Consider the following 24,073-nt stretch of genomic DNA (forward strand, 5'->3'; position numbering starts at 1 on the left):
TGATTGGGGGGGGGGGTTGAGCAATGGAATGTTATTATGAATGTTATTTATGAAGTCCACTTATAATCTTAGTCAAAGTTCATGTCTGTTTTCCTGACCTTTAGAATTAGATGATCAGATTTAGAATTGGCTTCAGATGATCAATGCAATCAGTCACTGTTCTAATCCCAAGAAAGCGTATGCAAATTAAGTCTTTTAAGATTGGTTAACCTTCACATAGGCTAGTTATGACAATTTTGAATAATGAATGGGTGTTGATATGCAAATGTGGGCGGTCATATGTTAATTAGCTCATAGTTTTGATGTCAATACTAAACGAGCCATTTTTGCAGCTTAGATTTGATAAATGTTTTTTTTTGTGGACTGAGGAATGAGATTTTGCATTACAGAGTTGCATTACATCTTTGTTTACTTTTTGACTGTTTTTCCATTAAATTTTTTTTTCTAGTTTCAATCCTATTTCCTGATCGTTGTTTTAGATCACATCAAAATGTCAAGATCAAGTCTGCCAGGGAACACTTCTACACCTTTCAACTTTATACACCATTGTTTCTTATTTCCTCCAAACATCAAAGAATGGCATAAAAGACTTTTCCAACCGAGTAAAACCCCGTCACCGCTGACATTTGTGGATCCATTTTTATTAAAGAGTGCATGTGCGCTTTATCTCATACTATAACTTTACTTTAATGAAAGGACTGTTCTGGGTTCAATAATAGTTATGTTATTGTTATGTTATGTAAGGAATTTTTGACGACAGAATAGAAAAATAATGCACCAAAAAACATAGAAATAATTTGTTGTTTTTAGCCTATTGTTTACTATATTTATTTGCTTGGTCAGTGTCGTTGTGGGTTTTGGTTATTTTGCTATTGTGGCTGTAAGGACCTTTTTGAAATAAAATAAATAATTTGGCAAAGTGATATGAACCTGTAATGCGGTCAAGACTTGCCTGTACTTACGCCGTGCATTTTCCTGAAAATAATTGCACACCTTAGAACGTTCGTCAACCAATCAGAATCAAGCATTCAGCGGCCCCATAGTATAATATCTAATGTTGATTACCACAGAAAATATGCAGGGACTAAAGGACAAATGAAGCTTGAAGAATTTTTTTTAAAATGTATTTATTTATGTATTTACCACCAGGTTATGCATTAGTAAGCTCTAACATGTCAACAAAGTATTTAGTCCCTTTATTAATAGTGTATTATTAGTTTATAACTAGTTTTTAAAATGTAATTTAAAAAAAACTTCCAATTTCATGGTGAGTTTCCTACCTCAAGGTTATTTTGTTTTATTTTGTTATGCTTCTCTGTTATATTGTTTAATGTTTATTTGAAAGGTGTTATGTAAAAAAAAAAAAATGTCTCTGTTACAACCTGACAGATACAGTTATATTAAAATAATTAAAAAATGAATCAATAATAAAATGTAAAAAAAAAAAAAAAAGAGGCAAATTTGACTTTAATGGTTAGTAAGTATAGCATGATGGTAAACAATACTTATCATTAGAAAGCATTAGAAAAAATATATTAAAAGCATTTAAATGCATGCTTTGTAAGTCAGAATATATATTTAGAAAATAAAATGTTCTGTGGTAATCAACACAAATGCTGTCAATAGAGCACTGAACTGATACTGAACTGTATTTAACGTTCCGGATGTCTGGGTCTTTAGCGGAGGCTAATGGGATATCAGCACTGCTGACTCTTGCTGGACTCTAAACCTCTCCACAAGTTCTCTTACGCTGCATTAAAATGCAAACTCCCTGTAGGCCCAAAAATGACTTCTCCTCTGCTGTTTTCTTCCTCTATAAAAACAGGAGTTGTTGTTCAGTGACCGTCTGACCCAGTTTTGGTCTAGACTGGTGTGGCGTCAGCCATATTATAAGTTATGTCTCCATCTGACCGCCACTGATCAGAGTTAGATCTATAAAAGCCAGCAGACCTACAGGGTGCAGAACAGAGACTTTTACTCTTCTATCAATGTTCAAGACGTGCCTAACCTACTTTTATTCAGTGGCGTTTGCCAAAGCAAGCATCTCTATTGTTGTTGCTTATTGGTTTAGGGAAATATTTGCGTAGTACCACACACGTTGTGCTAAAGACATGAATAATTCCTCAAATCATGTGGCTTGTCGAGTAAAGTGGTCAGATTTACCATTCTAGTCTTGTAGAACGATAAAATGAGCAAACTAATGTTGTTATTATGAAACTGGGGTATGCCTAATAATGCATTTCTTCTGTAAATATTTAGTTAACTATCTTTTTTGCTTGCTAACTGAAATTCTTTAAATTTTAGAAGTAAGAACATAGTCAAATATAGGCTACATAAAAACATGCTTGACAGAGCTGTGTTGCAGCAGATATGTATTGACATGTTGAATTGTGTGATCAATCAATTCTCAAAGGATCAATTCTGTTTCTTTCCATAATAGCTTCTTGTTACTCCATATATGTTTCATAAAAGGGTAGGGCATATTCCAGTGACATTTGGGGTATTTTTAGTTTCCTCCTCCAGTGTTGTCTTTGTTTTGTGGCTGGATTTCAAGATGGTATCTCTGTTAGGTTAGCAGTGTTGTTGTGCCTGTGGCAGCATGTGTCAGATCGTGTCAGAACAGAGAGGACGTGTCCTGATGTGACCCTGTTGTGGGGTCGTGTCCTGACACACTAACTCTCTTATTTTTAGGGCACGCTCAATATATTCTGCACTGAATCATGAAACATTGCCCACAGCTGTGCAGCGTTGCTTTGCATAAACAACATCGTAATGTTCATACATTATACTACACTTGATTAAATTATGAAAAACATCCCTTCAGCTTTAAATAGCATTGCATATTTATCAATATGAATAATTTAATTATACATATACATGCATATTTGAATTCGTTTTTTTTAATGTATTTTTATACATGTCTAGCCTGAGATCGTACAATGCAATTTATTGCCCATTAAATACTTGCTTTGTTTGATAGAATATTTCAAACCTCGATCCCTTCAGTTTGTTAAATCGGAGTTAACATCTACTTTCTTAGGTCAGTAAGCTGGAAAGGGAGAAGTCTCAGGAGGTCCGTCATGAGCAGCACAAAACCACGGTGGTGGTGACCGAGTTAAAAGCCAAACTACACGAGGAGAAACTTCGGGATCTGCACGGCGTTCGGGAAACGCTCCTCCGTCAGCACGAGTCTGAACTGGTACGGGTCATTAAGATCAAAGACGGAGAGATTCAGAGACTCCAGGCGCTCGTCGGTGCCCTCAGAGATGGATCCACCGAAAAGGTATGGAATGGAGTATTTTACATATTAATTCACTTAAAGTTCCTCATATCACTGTAAAAACAAAAAAATGTTGGTTTAACTTAAAAAAGCAAGTTACCTTGTTGCCTTAATTTTGAGTTCGTTGTAATAAAAAATTTGAGTTAATACAATGAAGAAGAATGGTTAAATAAACAGAAACTCAAAATAGTATTTTATCTTCACACATTAGTTATCGGACTTGATTTGAAAAAAAGATAAAAAGTTGTGATAAATCATAAAACATTTTTTTACAGTGGGTTACAGTGTCCGATTTATTCTAAATGATCACAATACTATAACAACAAATGCATAACACACAATACATATATTAATAATAGCAACAACAATAATAATATTTAGGGAATTATATTTTTCAAAATTGTTTTGATGGTGTAGATGGTTGCGATGACATTTTTCATCTAATTATTCGATTTCTCATTTGAATGGTTATTTGAAAAGTTGATTGATCTTGGCCTGTTAGTACCATTGTTGGGTGCTGGTTTTTAGAGTCCCAACTTCCTTTATGAGTAAACCCAATATTAAAGGTAGATCAAATTTTCGGAGAGGCTAGCAATAGCAAGCTAGCTTTGAACGCGTAAGATCCCACCCTCCCTCCAAACCCACGCCTCCATGAACGCATACAGCCGGGAGCAAACAAAAGCATCACGAGAGACGGCGTTAGACGACCTCATGTCTCAAAGATAACATTAATGAACATAAACAACTTTACCAGTAACCACCTGACCGTTGCAGATTCATTTCGGCGTTGATAGTGTTGTGAAACGCAGAAATTCGAGTCACGAACCGCTCCGGGTATAACGTCAGGGGTTTCCATATCTTCCAAATTACAGTAGTTATTATGTTAACGCAGCATAAGCTGATTGTTTTGGTTCAGGGTGAACTGTTAAACCCGGCTGCTGTTTCGGTTGCGGTGCGCTGTGACTGACGTCTGTCTAACTCTGCATAGAATGAAATGCGTTGATGACGTGTGATGTCTGACCGAATGCAATGATTGGACAAACATGTCATGGTCCTACGCCTTCTGACGATATACATCTAAATACATTTATCCACTTAACATCAGGATGTGAAAAGACTTTCAACCAGCATCACAAAAAAAAATTATCTGGAAAAAATTCCCTAGTTGTCTTCAAAGAACCGATAACAGAGAGAAAAAAACGAGTAAAACGCGCCGGCGCGTTTGCCAACCCCAGCAGGTTAAAAAAAGTTAATATTGGTGAAAATGTGCATATGGAATATAACTCTGTGGTTTCTCTGGCGCTGCAGGTGAAGTCTGCACTGATGGCGGAGGCACGAGAGGAGTCCCGGAGGAGTTTCGAAGTGGAGCGCATGCGAATGCAGCAGGAGATCTCTGAGTTGAAGGGGGTGAAAAGGCAAATGGAGGAGGCATTAAGCATGGCTTTGCAAGCCGACAAAATCAAAGCCGCCGAGATCCGCAGCGTCTACCATCTCCACCAGGAGGAAATCAACCGCATCAACCGAGAGTGTGAACGAGAGATCCGCAGGCTGGTGCGTACAACTGTTTCAATGCATTCACTATTAATCAATGTATTAATCTGTCAGTAAATGACTCTGTCGGTCTGAAAACATAGCTTTGAGTGAATACCTACCTCTTATATTTCCTGTGGATTTAAAGCTCTGAGCGTTCAGGTTGAGCAGAACACTAACCCTGGGTTTCTCCACGGGGACTGTGTGCGATTTATGTGCTGAATGAAAACCTTTTGTTAACTGGCAGGGCTTCACACGGTGTATCGTCTAATCTTATTATTAAGTCATTTAATTTGAAGCAAGAAACTATTCAGGAATTATGCATTTGTTTATTTAGCAATAATTCACATAATGATTAGCTACTATGGAAGCTTGTTTTCGCCACGGCATAAAACAGTTTATAAGATAATTGCAACCTTTTTATCTCACAATTCTGACATTTCTTTTTCTAACAATTGCAAATTATAAAGTCAGAATTGCATGATATGAGCTCGCAATTGCAGGGGGGGGGAAAATCAAAATTGCAAGTTGTTAAGTCAGAATTGCATGATATAAACTTGCAATTCTTTCTGATCAAGTTTACATCTTGCAATTGGAGAATAAAGTCAGAATTGTGAGATTAAAAAATCGCAATTACCTTTTTTTATTTTTTATTCTGTGGCGGAAACAAGCTTCCATAGATTACAATGCACTTCTGTGAGAATTAAAATTTGGTAAAGTACTGCACAGTTTCATTTACATTATTTGCTAAGCCCCACCCCCTTTTGGTCACTGTTACTCACTTAGACAAGCTCTATAAACCGTTCAATTGGAATAAACTGGAGAGTTTATTCTAGTTCAATCAATGCAAAGCATGATTTTAAGTGAAATGTGCTCATAAAATTATTTGAATATTATTTTTATGTGGGCTGGAATGAATTCTGACATTAATTGTGACACATTTTATCTGCTGTTTTGTCTAAATGAATAGTTATATTATGCAGTGATTTAATTATTAAAACAGCAAACTCTGCAAGTCCGTTTCTAATGTAGTATTTGTCAGTAATGTTTTAAAAGGCGGAACTTAGTGAAGGTTTTCCCTCCAGATCCTCTACTAAAGCTTCAAGGTTCTATATCAGTTGGTTCACATTTTATATTTAGCCGTGTGTATCTCAAAATGGCAGTGTGTGTCGGTGTACTACACTTTAAAGTGAAGCTGCTTTCTTCCCTTCTCTCTTGTTCTGGGCTTTTTGCCATCGTTTTTCCTGGAGTATGAAAATATCACTGCAGTCCAGGCCTGCTGGTATCGATCTCTCTCGTGTGGCTGAGCGTTCTGCACTATATTGCTTTAGGACTTAATGCATGTGAGAAATACTGTGGAAAACAGGCTGGTGTCAGGTCTCTGAATGATATGTTTATGAGTGATGAAAAAGATACAGGAAGCTTCACTCTCTTCTGAGAAGCATTTATTTTTAGGACTACGCACTGTCACAGTAGATAAATCTGCATGGCAGTTATTTATGTGAGAGCAACAACGCATTGAGTAATACTTATTTGTACATCAACTGTTACATAATGTGAAGGCACTGATACACACACACACACACAGTATTCAGTAAATAGTTTTGGTGATAATGCTCACCCCATAAACATTCATGTCCTCTTGTCTCTGCCTGTCCCTTATCTTATTCCATTATTTTAACTCATTGCAGAGCTATTGAATAAACGTTACTGATGTGTATCTGGTGGGTTGTGAATGCAGGAGGTCTGAATGCGATTAGGGGCCTGTGTCATTGTTATGTGTCGAGGGGATATTGATCTTTGGATTATTTATTTTATCAGAAGGCCGGCTGGGGATGTAATAGCGTTTAGCAAGCAGGGTGGCAGGGCATGCCAAGGTGAACCGTGTGTGTGTGTGTGTGTGTGTGTTGATACAAGTCCACGACTGTCCTTTGTGTATGGGACAGGTCACAAAAACAACAAAGCCAGTCTATATCATTAGTGATTCTTGCTGAGACAGGCACTGTTTGTTTTACGGACCCCAAAATCCACCTAGCAACTGCACAAAGTGCCCTAGCAACCTGATAGCATCAAATAGGCTATGTATAGATAAAGGGAAGAAAATGAGAACCTGATGTCAGAAAGTTGGAATAATGAGCCAGGAGTCGATTAAAATAATGAAATGGTGGGAAGATGAATCACACAAGACATTTCCTGATTGGTCAGCTACAGTGATGACATCAGCACCAGTTGATAGGATGCCAAACCAGCCAGTTAAACCAGCTAGGCCTATAGAAATGAGCTGGTGAGAGGGAGAGACACTGTGCCACTTGTGATTTTAAGTGAAAGAGACATTTAGTTATTCTGGTTTGGGCCGAAGCAAAACATCAATCAAGACATTTTTCTTATATTATACGAACGTGGAAGGTCTTGCTGTAAGTGCATTTATATGTATTGTTGTTACACAGTCTGAGACAAGTGGTGTGAGACGTGAAGAACACTGTGAAAACTGAAATTGATGGGAGGCCAACTGATGTAATTCAGAGGGGAATGTTGAACATTGAGTAGTAGTTTAAAGTTTATGTATGAAATATGAATGCATGTTTCTATGCTATGCATGCATTTATACAGTATGCATGCATGTATGTTTGTATGTATGTATGTATGTATGTATGTATGTATGTATGTATGCATGTATGCACTGTATGTATGCAATTATTTATTGTTTATTTTATTTGTCTTATTATTATTTATTTATAATCACATTACATATACCTTATCTCTTGACTTTTGACAGTAAGTACTGTAGATATACTGTACCTAGTAACCACTAAGAGCAACCTCATAGCAACATGATAAAAACAATCTGAACACATTTGCAGCCACATGGCAATACTGTCAACTACTCACACTCAGGAAAAATTGTCTTGTCATTGAATATGTATCAAATGTTGTAATCAGTAGTTCCAGACGCCTTGGTTCTCTATTCTTATTTCTTATTTTTATATATATATATATATATATATATATGTGTGTGTGTGTGTGTGTGTGTGTGTGTGTGTGTGCGTGCGTGTGTGTGTGTTTATTAATTTGATAAAGTTAAAGTGTACAATATCTGTGTCACTAGCATGATCAGTTGGAATGGAAAATACTTATGCATATTAAGTTGTAATATTAAGTAGGAAATGGCACACATCACATTTAATAAGTCATATCAATAATTGTTTAGTGCCAACTGATGTAGAAACTTGGAATTATGTGCTCTTTATAGTTCAAATGTGTCAAACCTCTGCATGCAGACAGACTGTAAGTGTATTAAGTGTGAATGGGTCTGGTTTAAAGGCTGGCTAAATAATGTTGAGTCCGTGGATAAGGGGTGTAACAGGATTAGTTTCAGAGAAGGAGACGCTGTCTGATACATGAAAGCGAGACTCTCGTCTGAGGCGTTGAGATGTCAATTAAACACAAGCTCAGACGCTCACGAGGGAAGGTGGATTACAGCTGTCCCGCCTATTCTGCACAGATTGCCGTGCCTCGGATATTTCAGGGAGTTCGGATCAGCCTGCTGTATTTTTAAGGCTTAATTTTATTATATATTGGCAGAAATTGTGAGCTACTTCAGGTTTTTAGGTTAACAGGATACAACACAAATTAATGGTAGGTAATTGTGATTTGTTAAGTATGATCTTATCATTAAAAATTTATATAAAAGTGTATTCATTAGCCTATAATTAATTTATTTTTAATTATAATACACCAGTATTCGCCTAGCAATCCCCTAGAAACCACATACTCTATGCCTCATAGCAACAAATATGGATAAATAAAGGGAAGAAAAATTATGTTAGAAAGTTTGAATAATGAGCCGGGATTAAAAGAATGATGCATCACACAAGGCATTTCCTGATTGGTCAGCTACAGTGATGACATCAGCACCAGTTGACCGTTCTTTCCCTCAGTACAGCCGTTTAGTACCCAGTCTTGTACCTTTGTCATTTTGTCTGATTTTTAAAAAACTTTTTTTGCTTCAAATCATAGTTTGTAGTGTTTTGATTCACGTAGCCGATTGGCTTAGTTTGTGGCTTATAACTCTATAACGAATATTTTTTAATTCCAATGGGAAAAAAAATTATGTAAAAAATACTTACGGGACCAGAGCCGCTGAAAAAGGGGGCGGCCACTGTTGCGCTATATGCTGTCAATCAGAATCCAAACAGAATCAGTTGACCAATCAGAATCAATTATTGCAATGCACATAGAATAGCAGCATATGCTTGATGTGTAATATTTGTATGCATATCCATGCTGAGCAAAAAGTTGGTTGGCTTGACATTCAAAGCACGGTCCTGCAAGCACGCTGTTTTAATAAAGGAAATTGAAAAATTAGGACATTTCCACGGAGCAGCAGGGCTCACCTCCATGTTAAGCAGCGCACCGGCATCCCTCACGGGGCTAGAGCCCTGCGGTCTGGCCTGGAGCCCGGATACTCAGTGTCCACCGCTGATATTCTACCATTAAATTAATTTATCATGCACATGAATTACCAAGGAATCAGTGAGGCGTGTGTAATGGCATACATCATAATCAATGTATTCATGAAGCTCATGAAAATTTTAAATGCTAATGTGTCATATAATGTGCATTTATGCTGAATAAGTGACTTCCTCTAGTCGCAGGGATGCCGAATAAGAGAACTGGACCTAATATTTCCCACCGCCGCACCATGTAGTGCTTTATATAATGCAGATAAACATAGACGCACACTGAGGTTTCCTACGAGATGCGCTGATCACTGTGGTGACGCCTACGCTGGGCGGGCCTGACAAACAGAGAGAATGAGTCATTCTCACAACAAGAAGATAGAAAGGGAGAGATAAAAAAGAGAAATATACTTTCATTCACTAAATAATGTTCTCCTCTTCAGAAGGTTGAAGAATAGCACACGCACGCAGTGCTTCTACAGAGATTTGTATAAGAATGTATAGGCGAGACCGGGGCTAGTTGTCACGTGGAGAAGTTGTCACAATGTAAAATTGAAATCTTTTGTGACATTGGTGATCAATTTAACGCATCCTTGCTGAATAAAAGTATTCAAAGTATTTAAAAAAAAATCTTACTAAAACCAAACATTTGTACGGTTAGATAATAGGCTGTTTAATGGCAGGTTTACATTGTGACAACTTGCCCCATTTAGTGTGTCAACATGCAATGTTATGAGTTTTATTTTCCTGGGCAATAACCGTGGAAATATTCAATGCTGTATAAATATTCTGTACAGAAACATGTGTTAAAGTCTTGGTTACAAAAAGAAGTTGACTTTCAAAAATAAACCTGAGAAATATTTACAGGAGTAAAAGTCATAAGTTCATACTTTTTAACAGTCAAAGTCAATCAGCAAATTAACATTTCCATGCGTGTTTTAGAAACTGTACATCTGGGATGTATAAATCGTATGCAGTGTTTGAATCGGTGCATAATTAGAGCGGTGTAATGATTATTTTGAGCTGGTGAGGTCTGAATGCTTATTTATGGTTTTTGAGATATAAAATGCAAAAGATAGATAGATAGATAGATAGATAGATAGATAGATAGATAGATAGATAGATAGATAGATAGATAGATAGATAGATAGATAGATAGATAGATAGATAGATAGATAGATAGATAGATAGATAGATAGATAGATAGATAGATGCATGGATGCATGGATGCATGGATGGATGGATGGATGGATGGATGGATGGATGGATAGACACGATCGATAGAGAGATAGAGAGATAGAGAGATGGATAGATGGATGGATGGATGGATGGATGGATGGATGGATGGATGGATGGATTGATGGATTGATGGATTGATGGATAGATAGATAGATCAATTGATAGATCTCATCCTATAGAGTCAAATCAATAAAATCTCTGAATATTAAGTGGCGTGGCTCATCACTATACAGGTTTTAATGGTGAATGCTGTGCATGTGTGCTCCGTTCCCTGTCCAGAGAGGACGTGGCATCTGTGCGTTTCCTCCTGCTGACTGACGCTCATGTTTTATGTCCAGTTCCAGGCCGGACGTGTGACTGTGCTGTGTTCTGTCCTGTAGATGGATGAGATTAAACTAAAGGAGCGCGCTGTCTGTGGGCTGGAGAGAGAGCTCAGCGCTCAGGCGGGCCACACGTGGAAACTGCAGCAGCAGAAACAGGCTGTAGACTCTCAGCTGGCCCTGCTGCGAGACTCCAGCCCCAGACGAGAGGGCCCTTTCTCACCCGCTGCAGGAGACACAGCAGAGAGCACAGCTAACCCTGTAAGCACATCTCCATTACTAAACCTCCCGCTCACACATTCCCATTCACATTCTCCATAGAGAAACTGATCGTGAGAGATAACGTTTTTTATGAGCTCCAAAGTTAGGTTTGAGGTTTAATTCTTTCCTTGCACACATAATCAGAAAAATATTTACAACAACTTTATTTGGAGTGTCTCCTGCTGCGACTTGAATAAGGGCCCATTTCGTTTTCCATAGATTATTATTCTTTATCTGCAATCTAACAAAGGAACTAACACTTTTTTTAGTATTTAAATTACATTTGCAGATGGTATATCCAAAGTGATTTGCTTTTTTGCTTTTTTAGGTTTTAATCTTGATTTCACAATGTTTGAATGCTATATAACATACTTTTTTCCAGCAGTGTGGTGTATCATGAATGATATTAACTATACTTAAAGAAGCTTTTTAACTTCAAAACATCTGTGTGCCATTTCTCTGGCAACAACAAACTGATGTATCAAAAATGCTGACTCTTTTACAACAAGTTTAAACTCTTCCTGGGTTGCCCATTGTTCAGTCAAATATATAATCATACAAATATACACATCTTACAATAGATTTAGCTGTGAGAAGGGCACCCATGTGTATTTTTTCACTCTGTCTTCATGTGTGCTGAATGTGAGAGTGTGATCTTTCCCACATATCACCTTCTCTGGGCTGTTAGGAAACTCTCTGTGAGGAGGTCACACACTTGTGGTGTATTCTTGCGTTTTCATATCTGAGGCTTGTTTCCCAGCGGCAGAACATCCGTGTCTCTGGCTGTCGGTTTGATATCAGCTTCAGCTGTGCTGCTTTCATTTTCTCTGCAGGAGAATAGATGGATTTGATCGGTGACCTTTCAGGCCTTTGTCAGATGTGGACGCGCCAGTGTTCTCTGGCTCTGTTTCCTCATACTTCAGTTTCTACGGTTACCTGACTTAATGGAATATTTTATTACTACAGCACCAAACAGAATTGACACAAATACGCATTATATAGTTAAAATCTGCTAAGGGGTAATTGCATGTAACAAATAGTGTAATTGACCGTTCGCAAAGACCCTCCCCCCTTAGTTACTGTCGCTATGTCCGACAAGCTACGCCGCTCTCACACACACCATGTTCTCACGCAGTGAAAAATACATCGCGGAGCAGAGAGGAGACTGACAACACGCTCGATTTGGACAGACCAGGTTACTTTTTGGTTACTTTTGGTATTAAACATATTAAACAAAGTCTCACCTTTCAAATTTGGTCATTTTTTTTTAAATAAATTTAAACAGTAAATACCGTTTTGTGGCTCTTTAATGTGTCTGACAGATCGCTGTAGAGCATCAGTTAAAGCTGCTCGTGAACCGATCATCTCTTCCTTCTAGTTCATTTATAGCATCAAATAAACATGAATGAACATCAGAAGAAGTGTTGTTTTAACCACGGAAAGACGTCAGCTAACTCTCCTGACTGCTTTGTCAGACAAAATGGCGGATGGCGAAGTATGATTGGTCAGATCACGTTCCAATCAATTGTGTATGCGTTTGTGCATAAAAATGTCAGTCAAAACCAACTTATGTTCAATGATGTTCATTAACCCAGCAAAGTTTTTCAATTGGATTTGCGTTTATTCTCTTTATCTTGCGTATTTCATTAATACTGTACGCACGTGCGTTCTGTATTACGTGCGTTATAGTCTCTGACAGACAGCATGTGAAGCGATGACGTAGGTAAAACATTCGGTAGTAATAATAATAATAATAATTTATTGTCATTGTAATTATGCAAAGAGATTACATTTAGAGCAACAATTGACAGTGCAATTTCATAGAGTGCAAGAGATTAACAATGCCATAATTTGTAAATGGCACAGCAACAAGTAAACAACAAGAAAACAGTATATGAGGCGTATATGAGAATCATTAGTAACCAGGAAAACCTGTGTTTTCCAGTAAGTGCGTGCTCTCTCTGGACATCTGCTTCTCGTAAATACTACTCTACATTGTGCACATTATTTTTTGAGTGATGTGGATTTGAAAACTGATGGATAGTAAGATAATAACGATGTATTTCTTAGCCGGCAAGTATTCAGTGAAGTGATTGGTGCCCATGAGTGTGTTATGTCGATGATTTGAGTTCTTATATTCCAGCCGACAGTTTACGGCCTATGTTTTTTGACGGACTTGATAACGTGCCTGAGGAGTAAACAATATTTGATTTCTGGGTATTAAACGTGCCAGAGACGTTCGGGAATCCTTTTTGCGTAATTCATTATACTTATTTTATGGAATGAAGTTTATTCTGTGGTTTAAATAAATTACACGTTACTCAGAGACTTACATGTTTGGTAAAATGTTACATTCAGGTAGATTTTACCAATTTGTTGACTTGTGAAAATCAAGTTGTTGTTTTTTTGTTTTGCTTTTACTAGGAAATAAGTTTTGATGTTGTTTTTGTTCTCTTATAACAAAAACATTTTTTTTACTATATTTTTAAACCCATGAAAATGCAGAATCTGTTGGAAGTAATAGTGAAAAATCATTCCATTATTACCAATAAGCAGATTTTGACTCGCATACAGACAGACAGAAAGTAATTCAACATTGAAAAACCAAAAAAAACTATTATAGGAGTGGTTTTTTTCCAGTTACCTGCAGTTGGTTTGTTTTCCAGATGCAGCACTTGGATGAGAAGGATGCTCGACGTTTCCAACTGAAAATTGCAGAACTGAGTGCTATTATCCGCAAACTAGAGGACCGCAACGCACTGCTGTCAGAGGAACGCAATGAACTGGTGAGTCTGTGCTTGGGTTAAAGTGAAACAATATTTTTATTAAAAAATATATATATATATAAATATGAAGACTTCAGAAGCAAAGTGCCATCTGAAATTTTCTTCTAGAATTATAATTTTTATCAAGTTTGGATGTTTATGTTCAGTTATTTCACTTTAATGGCAATGAGAATTACTTATTAATTGCCATTAAAGTGAAATTACTGAACTTCAATATACGAGCTTGATAAAAATGCTAATTTTAGAAGAAAATTTCAGATGGCACTTAGAGGCTTTTGCATCTGAAGTCTTCATATATTTACTTGGAATTTATTTAACTTTTTTTTCTTATTTGTTTACATGTATCCAGACTATGTCCAGAAAATAATGCAGCCTTCTTACCTATAAATAACTCCAATGTTCTGTTAACATAGAACTTAAAAAAAAAATGTCTTTGCATTGTGCACAAATGAAGTGTGTCTGCATACAGTATATGCGTATGTCTTCTGTATCATGTTTACTGTATAGCACTAAAGATCGTCTTTGCCTTTCTAAGTGTTCTGTGAGGGTGTAAATGTTCTCAGTAATGGTGGTAAGGATCTGAGCAGTGATGAATGACTTCAGTGTTTCCTCTTCTCAGCTCAGACAGGCTTTAAGATCGATACAGAGACCGAGTGATTTAAACATGGCAGCTGAAACCTTCATGGGTTCGGACTCAATTTACCTCTCAGTTCGGTTCTCAAACATGACATGATGTTCAAGTAGATTGCAATACTCCAGTCGGCTTCTCCATTCATCTAGATGTCATGTCTTAAACTAATTTACCAGCTTTAGACAGTCAAGTATACCTTTATACAGGTTGTATTTGCATTGTGATTCATTTACTGACATTAAATCATTTAGTTTTGTAAAAAAAACTTTGAAAGTATCCATTGTGTTCAAAATGCGTAACTTTACTGGTTTTAATTGTATTTTCTGAAATCACTATCAGTGCATACAGCAACCTTTTTAACACAATGATGTCCAAATAGTATTTAGGGTTACTGCATGCTTTTGCCACCCCAACATTTTTGTAACCATCTGTTTATGTCTGTGCGCCCAGTTAAAGCGTCTCCGTGAAGCTGAGAGCCAGTATAAGCCGTTACTGGACAAGAACAAACGTCTCAGCCACAAAAATGAGGAACTGGCTCATATATTGAGACGCATGGAGAACAAACTGCATTTCATCACTCAGGAGAACATTGAAATGGTAATGAAGCAGAAAACATCTGTGAACACACATATTTGCATAGTATGAGCTCATATTAATTGAGGGAGATTTTTTTTTTTTAAGCCACAGTTTTATTATACCACAGTGATTAAATGTTTTTTTATTTTTTATTACATAAAATTTTAATATTTCATGTTGAAAAATCAATAGTGACCAGTTAAAGCACTTACAAATATTGATGTTGGTTAAAAAAAAGAAACAAAAATAGATATAATATACTCTACCTTTCTTTTTAATTGTTTTTAAAAGAAGGGTCTTATGCTCTACAAGACTGCATTTGTGTGATCAAAAATAAGTAAAAACTGTTATATTTTTAAATATTATTACTAGTTAAAAATGTTTTCTCCTTTTTAATATTTTCAAAATATAATTTATTCCTGTAATGCAAAGATGAATTTTCAGCATCATTACTCTTTTGTCTTCAGTGTCACATGATCCTTCAGAAATCATTAATATATGCTGATTTGCTGCTTAAAAATTTGAATTTCAAATTATTTTCAGCATTGATCTGAGTGCTCAAGTGTCTTTACTGGCACTTTTGATTAGTTTAATTCATCCTTGCTGAATAAAAGTATTAATTTCTTCCAAAAACGATGTAACTGACAAACTTTCCTGAAGCTATCAGTATTTTGTTTCCTGCAAAAAAAAATGCTTTTCTGCATATGAAAAAATCAAAATTATTCCTATTGGAAATCTAGTTATCTTAGAAAATGGACACTTTCCCTGATGGAGATGTGGTCAATTTATATCCCACAACCGCTCCACTGTCATTAGACATAATTGGCCATTTTCCCTACACAAAAGAAACATTCATCTCGCCTATTCAACTGCATAAATGTGAGATCCTGAAGTAGTTTTATCAGGTGAAGATCACACCAACTGCATAAAACATTTGCTTTGAATACTGATGCCATGTTTTCATGTAAACACGTTTATCTGTCGAGCCGGCGAGCACACGACCTTGTTATTGCTCATGTCTAAATGATCTGATCATTATGGCAACTCATCAGACATGAGTAATTATCTGTCAGCGGTCTCTGTGCACACATCCGGTCGCTTGATGTGAGGAATGAGTTTGTATTTTGCAGCGAGAGAAGGCTGGGACGATACGACGGCCCAGTTCTCTGAACGATCTGGATCTGAGTCAAGACGAGAGAGAGATTGAGTTTCTGAGACTACAAGTGCTGGAGCAACAGAACATAATCGACGATCTGTCCAGGGTATCAGCATTTCTTCTCACAGGGACGTACTAACGTGTGTTTTAAAAGTCAACTCGAAAAGCCTCAATTAGATTAAGAATTCAAATGATTGGGGTCAATTTTGAACTAGAAATATTACATGCGTCTTATTGTTTTCTGATTGGCCTATTTGGATTTTTTCCAGGCGCTGGAAACCGCTGGATATGTGAAGAGTGTGATAGTGAGTCATTTCGCCTCTGGGTCATATTCACACTGTAAAATGCTAAAATATGTTTTTGCAAATTAATGCAGTATATGTTACCTAACAAAACCTTGATGCAAATATCAGGAGAAACATCCGTTTTCTCAAAAGGTGAATGAAATTAGCAACTAAAATGACTGAGAGATGTAGTGTATGCGATGTTCAGTCAGAATACGAATAAAATTCGAATTTTATGGATAAAATCTGGAAGTGTAGTGAAAACTGTTATTTAATGCACCTTTAAAGACACCTTTTAAAGATGTTTACTGTGGGCTATCTGATGGAAGTTCATGTGTTTTGTTCTTTCATTTAATCTTAATTTAATCTTGTTTCTCAGGAGAGAGACATGCTGCTGAGATACAGGAGACAGGACAGCCTGCGCAGGAAGAAGCCCTTCAGAACCTGTAGGGTACGCATGCACATGTCACTGTCCAACACACATGAGAAAAAAAAGAAAAAAAAAAAATATATATATCACATGCAATATATAGCATACAGATGAAATCAGGCATAAAAAAGTGCGAGGGCTTTTATAAAGTACTTTTCCATGAATAAAAATCAATTTCCAATCATCAAAAAGCATAATAAAATGATTACCGTATTTTTCACTACCGCACAATTTTGTAATACATTATCCAATCTTATTCTTGTATACTATCATTATAAAGACTAAAGTTACATCGCTCTTACATTACATTCATTCTTGGTTATGCATCTATTTGTATAATCATGGTTTGTATATAATATTTTCTTTCAAATAACATTTAATTTTTTTATTTTTTTACGTTTTAGCTATTTATTTATTTTTAAGATTAATTGATGTATATAATGTTTACGTAATATATTATAATTTGATGTTTTGTTGATTATCATTTAATTATGCATTGATTATGCACTTAATAAATTAAAAATATTTTATAATATTGTCATCTTATAATGTCATCTTATTAACAATAATGTCATCTTATCAATTTAGCACCACTGCATTGATTACGGCTGGTGATGTTTGATTTGACTCTTTAAAATTATAATAATACGCAACATTACTGTGTGTGTGTGTGTGTGTGTGTTTGTGTGCTTCTGTATATTTAAACTGAGTCATAAAGGTTTGTAAAACAAAACTCCTGTCTCGCTCTCTCTCTGTAGCCGGTGGTGGAGACGTTTTTTGGCTATGATGAGGAAGGCTCTATAGACTCGGACGGCTCCTCCATCTCCTACCACACAGACCGAACGCCCTGCACGCCAGACGATGACCTTGAAGAGGTGTGTGTGTGTGTGTGTGTTTGTGTGAGTGTGTCTGTAATCTATAACTGTAAACGTGTCCTCTCCCTGTGCGCAGGGAATGGTAAAGGAGGAGACAGAGCGCCGGTTCCGCCAGCTGACGATGGAGTATCAGGCTCTTCAGCGCGCGTACGCTCTTCTGCAGGAGCAGGTGGGAGGAACGTTTGATGCCGAGAAAGAGCTCAAGGTAAATCCTTTAAAATATGTATTCATGCTCTTCACAACAACAACATCTCAGCAGCTCTTAGCAGATGGCTGAATAGTTCATCATCGGTATTACACCGTCATAACCAAGCCTGATGTGATCAAGTGTCAAGCTTTAGAAGCTGTTTTGACCACTATGAGTGACAGTAAGTCACCAGGTCTCTAACTAAAAATGTTTTCAACTTCATGAAATGCCTCTAAAATGTGTGTTTTTTTGGGGTCACATCATAAATTATTTTTCCACCCCTCTCCAATCACTTTGCTGATAGCAACCACAGTCCACTTCACACAATCGAATCAATTCCTGATGAGTAACCTTTTTTTCTTTCTCTCTCTAACTGAATGTCTTGTTTTAATCAGAAATATACAGAAGTAAAATGGGTTGCAAATGGCTTTTTTTTTCTTTTTTTTCTTACAAATATGCAAAAAACTATTTATGACAATGACCAATTCAAAGATCGTGATGATGCTCATCCTGAGCCACTGCAGATCGATCTTACCTTCACATCGGTGTCTCTGTTCTTGGTTTTCTGTTTTAGACTCGGGAGCAGCTTCAGGCCGAAATGTTCCGGTATCAGACCAGAATAGCAGATCTGGAGTGTGTTCTGAGTCATCAGGGACAGGTAAAACACCAGCGCTGCCAACCAGTCCATGTTAGAACTGCAGAATGTCATTTAGCACAGTTGCATTTGTACAGTTCCACTCATAAATTGGATTGTTTTTTCAATTTGGCTTTGCATCCCATTGGATAACATGTAGAGGGTGTGGTTTATGAACCTGCCACCAGGGGGCGATACATGTTTTGCCTTCACTTTTCAGGATGTGTGCAGGACACTTGGCTCCACTAAAGACTGTGATGACACTTTTTTTTTCCACATGTGCACACTTGTTTGGGGACGTTCCCGTTTGGTTGCATGTGGAAACACAGCAGTTACATCAAAGAATATAATACACAACAAACTTGAACTTTTGCTGTGGAACTTTTGGTCCAACTAAAGGAAATTTGTTTCTATAATCAGACATGATAAATATGTTTTGCGGTGACTTTCCAACTCCCTGCTTAGTTTAAAAAAAAAATTCCATCTGAGTGCCACTTATAGTCTAAGTCAAAGTGTAACACACACACACACACACACACACGATGGCAACCTAAAAGTACTCCCGAACGTAGAGAATGTGAAAGCTGATTAGAAAGCAGGGCTGGTCATGGGCTGTGAGCGCTATAACCGCGGCTGAAATTGCTCTGGGATCAGAGATGCCACTGATGGAGAATAATTCTGGGAGAGAGTTGGAGAGGATTTTACACGATAAGATCTGCTAACATCAGTTTATTCAAATCATTTGCATTCAAATTATGTGCATTTTCCAGGACATGAAGTGGATCGAGGAGAAGCAAGCTTTGTACCAACGCAACCAAGAGCTTGTAGAAAAGGTGGGAGCAGTTTCTGTTTGTCAGACCAATGGAAGATGAACATCACAAGCAGAGCATGTTTTCAATTGAAGTAAATCTCATTAGTTTAAAATGTTTCTATTAATAACACCGTTTTAAAGGGCAGTTCACCCAAATATGAAAATTCTGTTATGATTTACTCACACTCATGTCGTTCAAATCAAGTATGATTTTCTTTCTTCTGTGGAACGCAAAAGATATTTTAAAGATATTTAAAAGAATGTTAGAAACCATGCAGTTTTGATTTCCAAAAAAATAACTGCTTGTTACCAACATTCTTCAAAATCTCTTCTTTTGTGTAAATTCTTACAAAGTTATGTGCAGGCTGATAGGTCCTTAACTCAATCTGCTTGCAATCACATAGTTCTCTATAGGGCAGAGCTGATTGGCCAATGAGCTCGCTGCTCAACTTTCAAATACTTGGTCACCTTTTGCTTTAACAGTGCAGCGTGCTTTCAGAAACCCTCCAACTTCCCCAGCTCCACCTGTATAGATCTGCTATGGATAATTCATGTATGCTATATTGTACAGCAGCAGCATGACTTACTTCCTCACAGCAGTGTGTTGTGTATGTATTGGCAGTAGCAAGTCCAGGACTTTCTCTATAGCAGCAATAACAGCAGCAGCAGCGTAGCAGATTTATTCAACCAAGACCAAACATATCAACATTGTCATATCCATTATCATACCAAACACTCCGAGAGTTGCCATGACAGAAATATTGTTTTGGAACGACATGAGGTTGAATACATTTTGGGGTGGACTATCCCTTTAAGTTTTTTAAGTTTGACCTGTGTGACTTTAGAAAACTTGTTGTAAAGACAAAAAACTGCTGCTTTGTTCAAGTTTCAAAGCCAAACAGCCACCAAATTAGAGGGATGACCCAAAAATGACCCTGTTTCAGTAGTTCAACAGTGGTGTTAATTAATTTCTTGAAGCCGCTTTGAGGCTCTGAATGCGGCTCATTTGTTATCTCCCACAGCTGTTCTGCTGTTTTAAATCAACATTTTATGTTTTCGGTTCCCAGATTAAAAATATGGATATGGAGGAGACGCGACTGAAAAATGAAATTCAGGATGCGAGAGACCAAAGCGAACTCTTGGAGTTCAGGATTCTTGAGCTTGAAGTGAGTCTGACTGAAGATCTTTCTACTCCAAAATCTGTCATGTGTGAATTTCAGAAACAAAAACTTCCTTTCTGAATATATAATTCTTGATTTATAATCTCCAAATTAAAGTTACCATGGTTACTAAATAGATAAGGATCTGAGTTAAGATGTTTCAGTACTGCTGCCTCAGGAACAGAACCACAGATTATGTGTAAGAATTACAGTAATGCTCCTTTTTTCTCCAGGAAAGAGAGAGAAGATCTCCAGCCATAAACTTCCAGAGCATTCATTTTGCCGAGGGCATGAGTCCTCTACAGATCTACTGTGAGGCAGAGGGTGTCACTGTGAGTTACCCTGAACAATATGCCTCATGTCTCTATAGAGAGACCGGGGCTAGTTGTCACACAGGAGTAACTACTGTAGAAGGATTTAATAATGAACGATCAGGTTGGGGCAAGTTGTCACAACGGAGGAAGAATAAAAAAATACAAATTCAAAGGTTTTTTTATACATTAATTAAAGTTTTTGTTAGCTAAAATGATGATTTAATATTATGTTTCCTTATTAAAATATTTACTTTTTAATATTTTTTTACAATTTAATAATATTTTTTATGTTATACTACATATACACATATGTTGTGCCTTTTTATTTTGTACAGTATTTTATATTTCAGGAAAAAAAATACCACATATAGTCTGACAACTATTGTCATACTGGTTTTTAATTTTTTTATTATCATTAAGTTAATTATCTGAAAATCCAGACACTGAAGTAACCATTAAAAAGTGCCACAGATAACAACACATGACTAGGTTTTAATTATTTTAAGATTATTGTTGATGTTTATAGCACATATCAGATGAGAAATAATTAGTTTTTGGCGCTCGTTTTCAGTTTAGCTTTTCAGGGGGAACTGATATCAGACCAAACACATAACAGACTATCAGTGATCCAGATCAGATGTAATGTGCTGGTGTCTGGCGGAGGATTCACGGCAGAATATCTCTCAATGAAACTCTTTCTCGCACTACAGGACATTATGATCACAGAGCTGATGAAGAAACTCGATATTCTGGGGGATAACGCCGTAAGTGTATGTTGATTTCATATGTAAATGTGTGTGTTTACACATGCCTGGGTGTGTCTGCTCCACATGCATACCTCTGTCACTGATGTCTCGTCTTTTCATTGGATGGCACACACAGAATCTGACCAATGAGGAGCAGGTGGTGGTTATTCATGCCAGAACGGTATTAACTTTAGCAGAGAAGGTATGATCCGTCTTCTTTAAATTTATTTGAAGAATTTTGTATTGTGTATTTATTTGTGAATTTCTTGCGTGCTGTTTAACTGATCGTTTCATGAATGCCAATGTTTGTCTTTTAACGTCTCTGTTGTGTCCAGTGGTTAGAGCAAATCGAAGTCACCAAGTCAGCGTTACAGCAGAAAATGTTGGACATTGAAAGTGAAAAGGTAAATGCATCCAAATTCATTACACACACATTCCTCTTATTTCACCCCAAAATGAAAGAAAACGGTAACACTATATAGTTTAGGGTCCTGTTCTCACTGTCAACTAGTTGTTTATTAGGATGTATATTACAAGGATGGCTGTTTATTAGTACTTATAAAGCACATATTAATGCCTTATTCTGCATAACCATATTCTACAACCCTTAATCCTACACAATACCTAAACTTAACAATACTAGGAGTTTATATATATATTTACAATGAATACGTTTTATAATATATATATACACACAGTACACAATATAATATATAATTTATATTAGGGCTGTGAAACAATTAATCGCGATTAATCGCATACAAAATAAAAGTTTGTGTTTACATAATAAATGTGTGTGTACTGTGTATAATTATTTTGTATATATAAATACACACACTTGCATTTATATATTTAAGAAAAATGTGTTATTTATATATAAAATATTTATATTTATATATAATATAAATTATATATAAATCTATAGTTTAAACTGTTCATGCAAATATTTCTTAAATATATACAAGCGTGTGTGTATTTATATTTATAAAATAATTATACACAGTACACACACATTTATTAACAGCCCTAATATATATATCATTTATTTATTTATTTATTTTCAGCAAAGAGAATTTGGTCAGGATTTTTATCATGAAAAAAAAATAGGTCTAGTTTTTCTAAGGCAAAATATATTTTGAAAAAAAATATATAAATATATATTAATGTATTTCCCCCTCTTGATTTTGGTTGAATATGACCTAGAGTCCCAGACATGTTCTTAATAATCTTCATCAGATTTACTCACTAACAGGATGACTTTTGATAATGCTGTGTTTTGTCAATGCTGTGTTCTATATGAAAATGATTATTTCCTCTTGTCATTTTCCTCCGAAGGAACTCTTTAGCAATCAGAAAGGATACTTAGATGATGAATTGGACTACAGAAAGCAGTCTTTGGACCATGCACATAAGGTAAGGACTGTGTTTTCGAGATGGCCAATACTCCGTATTGTTTATTCTGGGTGACCGCAGAGGAGTGTTCCTCTATATGAGACGCAGTTCTGTCTTCCTGTGCCCTCTGGTGGTGAACACTTCTGTGTTTCTCTCAGCGGATCCTCGAGTTGGAGGCGATGCTGTTTGACGCTTTGCAGCACGAAGAGACGGCCGGTAAGGTGTCCGAGATGCTGACCGAGCAGGACCGTGATTCGCTGAGGGAAGCTGTGGATCAGTGGAAGAGGCAGGTCTTGAGTGAATTACGCGAGCGAGATGCGCAGATACTCCGAGAGAGGATGGAACTGCTACAACACGCTCAAGCGGTACCTGTCTGCGTACATCTATAAAAGTGGAAGAGATCATGCTTATTTTTATAGCAATGCAATGGTATATATGGATACTGTACATTTTAAATGTGTATATTTGCTGTTTTGACCAGTAAATAACCATTCATTTTGCATATGCAAACACCACGTTTTCTGCAGTAAATATGAAGCTTCAGTATTTAGTGTTGCCTGTTTGTTAGCTTATGATTTTCCTGTCTCAACAGAGGATAAAGGAGCTGGAAGAGTGGATAGAGACACAGAAACGACAGATAAAAGAATTAGAAGAAAAGGTAAATTATATAAACAACTCATCTATCATTTTCTTTCAAGGTCAGCACCATCATCTTTTACAATAATACTTTTTGTCTCTTTCTAAATGTACTGTTTATTCTCTCCTCTTTGTTCCGTTTTGTTGTTTTTTGCTTTTGTTTTTGTTTACATGTTCAGTTTTTATTTTTATTTTTATTTTTTTCTTTAGCCTTCATTCTTTGGTCGTAGCTCTTCCAGAAAGCAGGAAATGGTGTCATCAGATCAGTGGACCCTGGTAATACATGACATCTCATACACAACACTAGATAATAGGACTTGCATGCAACAGAATGTATGTTCTCTATTGTACAGTATATATATTTC

General features: G+C 36.6%; 1 protein-coding gene across 11 annotated transcripts in view; it reads left to right on the plus strand.

The window, feature by feature from the left end:
- The window catches only part of jakmip3 (Janus kinase and microtubule interacting protein 3), a 38,148-nt gene that overhangs the window by 11,999 nt on the left and 2,076 nt on the right, over positions 1-24,073 (plus strand). For 3 of the 11 annotated variants that reach the window (XM_079596360.1, XM_079596359.1, XM_079596356.1), the window contains exons 5-25: positions 3,041-3,283; positions 4,589-4,831; positions 10,890-11,090; positions 13,757-13,876; positions 14,958-15,104; positions 16,214-16,345; positions 16,509-16,544; positions 16,903-16,974; positions 17,712-17,828; positions 17,905-18,033; positions 18,590-18,673; positions 19,420-19,482; positions 20,528-20,626; positions 20,854-20,952; positions 21,645-21,704; positions 21,817-21,882; positions 22,016-22,084; positions 23,016-23,093; positions 23,231-23,437; positions 23,665-23,730; positions 23,919-23,984. In XM_079596360.1, the coding sequence (XP_079452486.1) occupies positions 3,041-3,283; positions 4,589-4,831; positions 10,890-11,090; positions 13,757-13,876; positions 14,958-15,104; positions 16,214-16,345; positions 16,509-16,544; positions 16,903-16,974; positions 17,712-17,828; positions 17,905-18,033; positions 18,590-18,673; positions 19,420-19,482; positions 20,528-20,626; positions 20,854-20,952; positions 21,645-21,704; positions 21,817-21,882; positions 22,016-22,084; positions 23,016-23,093; positions 23,231-23,437; positions 23,665-23,730; positions 23,919-23,984 (2,397 nt within the window). Of the gene's footprint in view, positions 1-3,040; positions 3,284-4,588; positions 4,832-10,889; positions 11,091-13,756; positions 13,877-14,957; positions 15,105-16,213; positions 16,346-16,508; positions 16,545-16,902; positions 16,975-17,711; positions 17,829-17,904; positions 18,034-18,589; positions 18,674-19,419; positions 19,483-20,527; positions 20,627-20,853; positions 20,953-21,644; positions 21,705-21,816; positions 21,883-22,015; positions 22,085-23,015; positions 23,094-23,230; positions 23,502-23,664; positions 23,731-23,887; positions 23,985-24,073 lie in introns of those variants that run through there. The other 8 variants (XM_079596363.1, XM_079596364.1, XM_079596362.1 and 5 more) reach the window with 7 other exon arrangements.

This window comes from Phoxinus phoxinus, assembly GCF_949152265.1.
Source record: "Phoxinus phoxinus genome assembly, chromosome: 21".
Classification (NCBI taxonomy): Eukaryota; Metazoa; Chordata; class Actinopteri; order Cypriniformes; family Leuciscidae; genus Phoxinus; species Phoxinus phoxinus.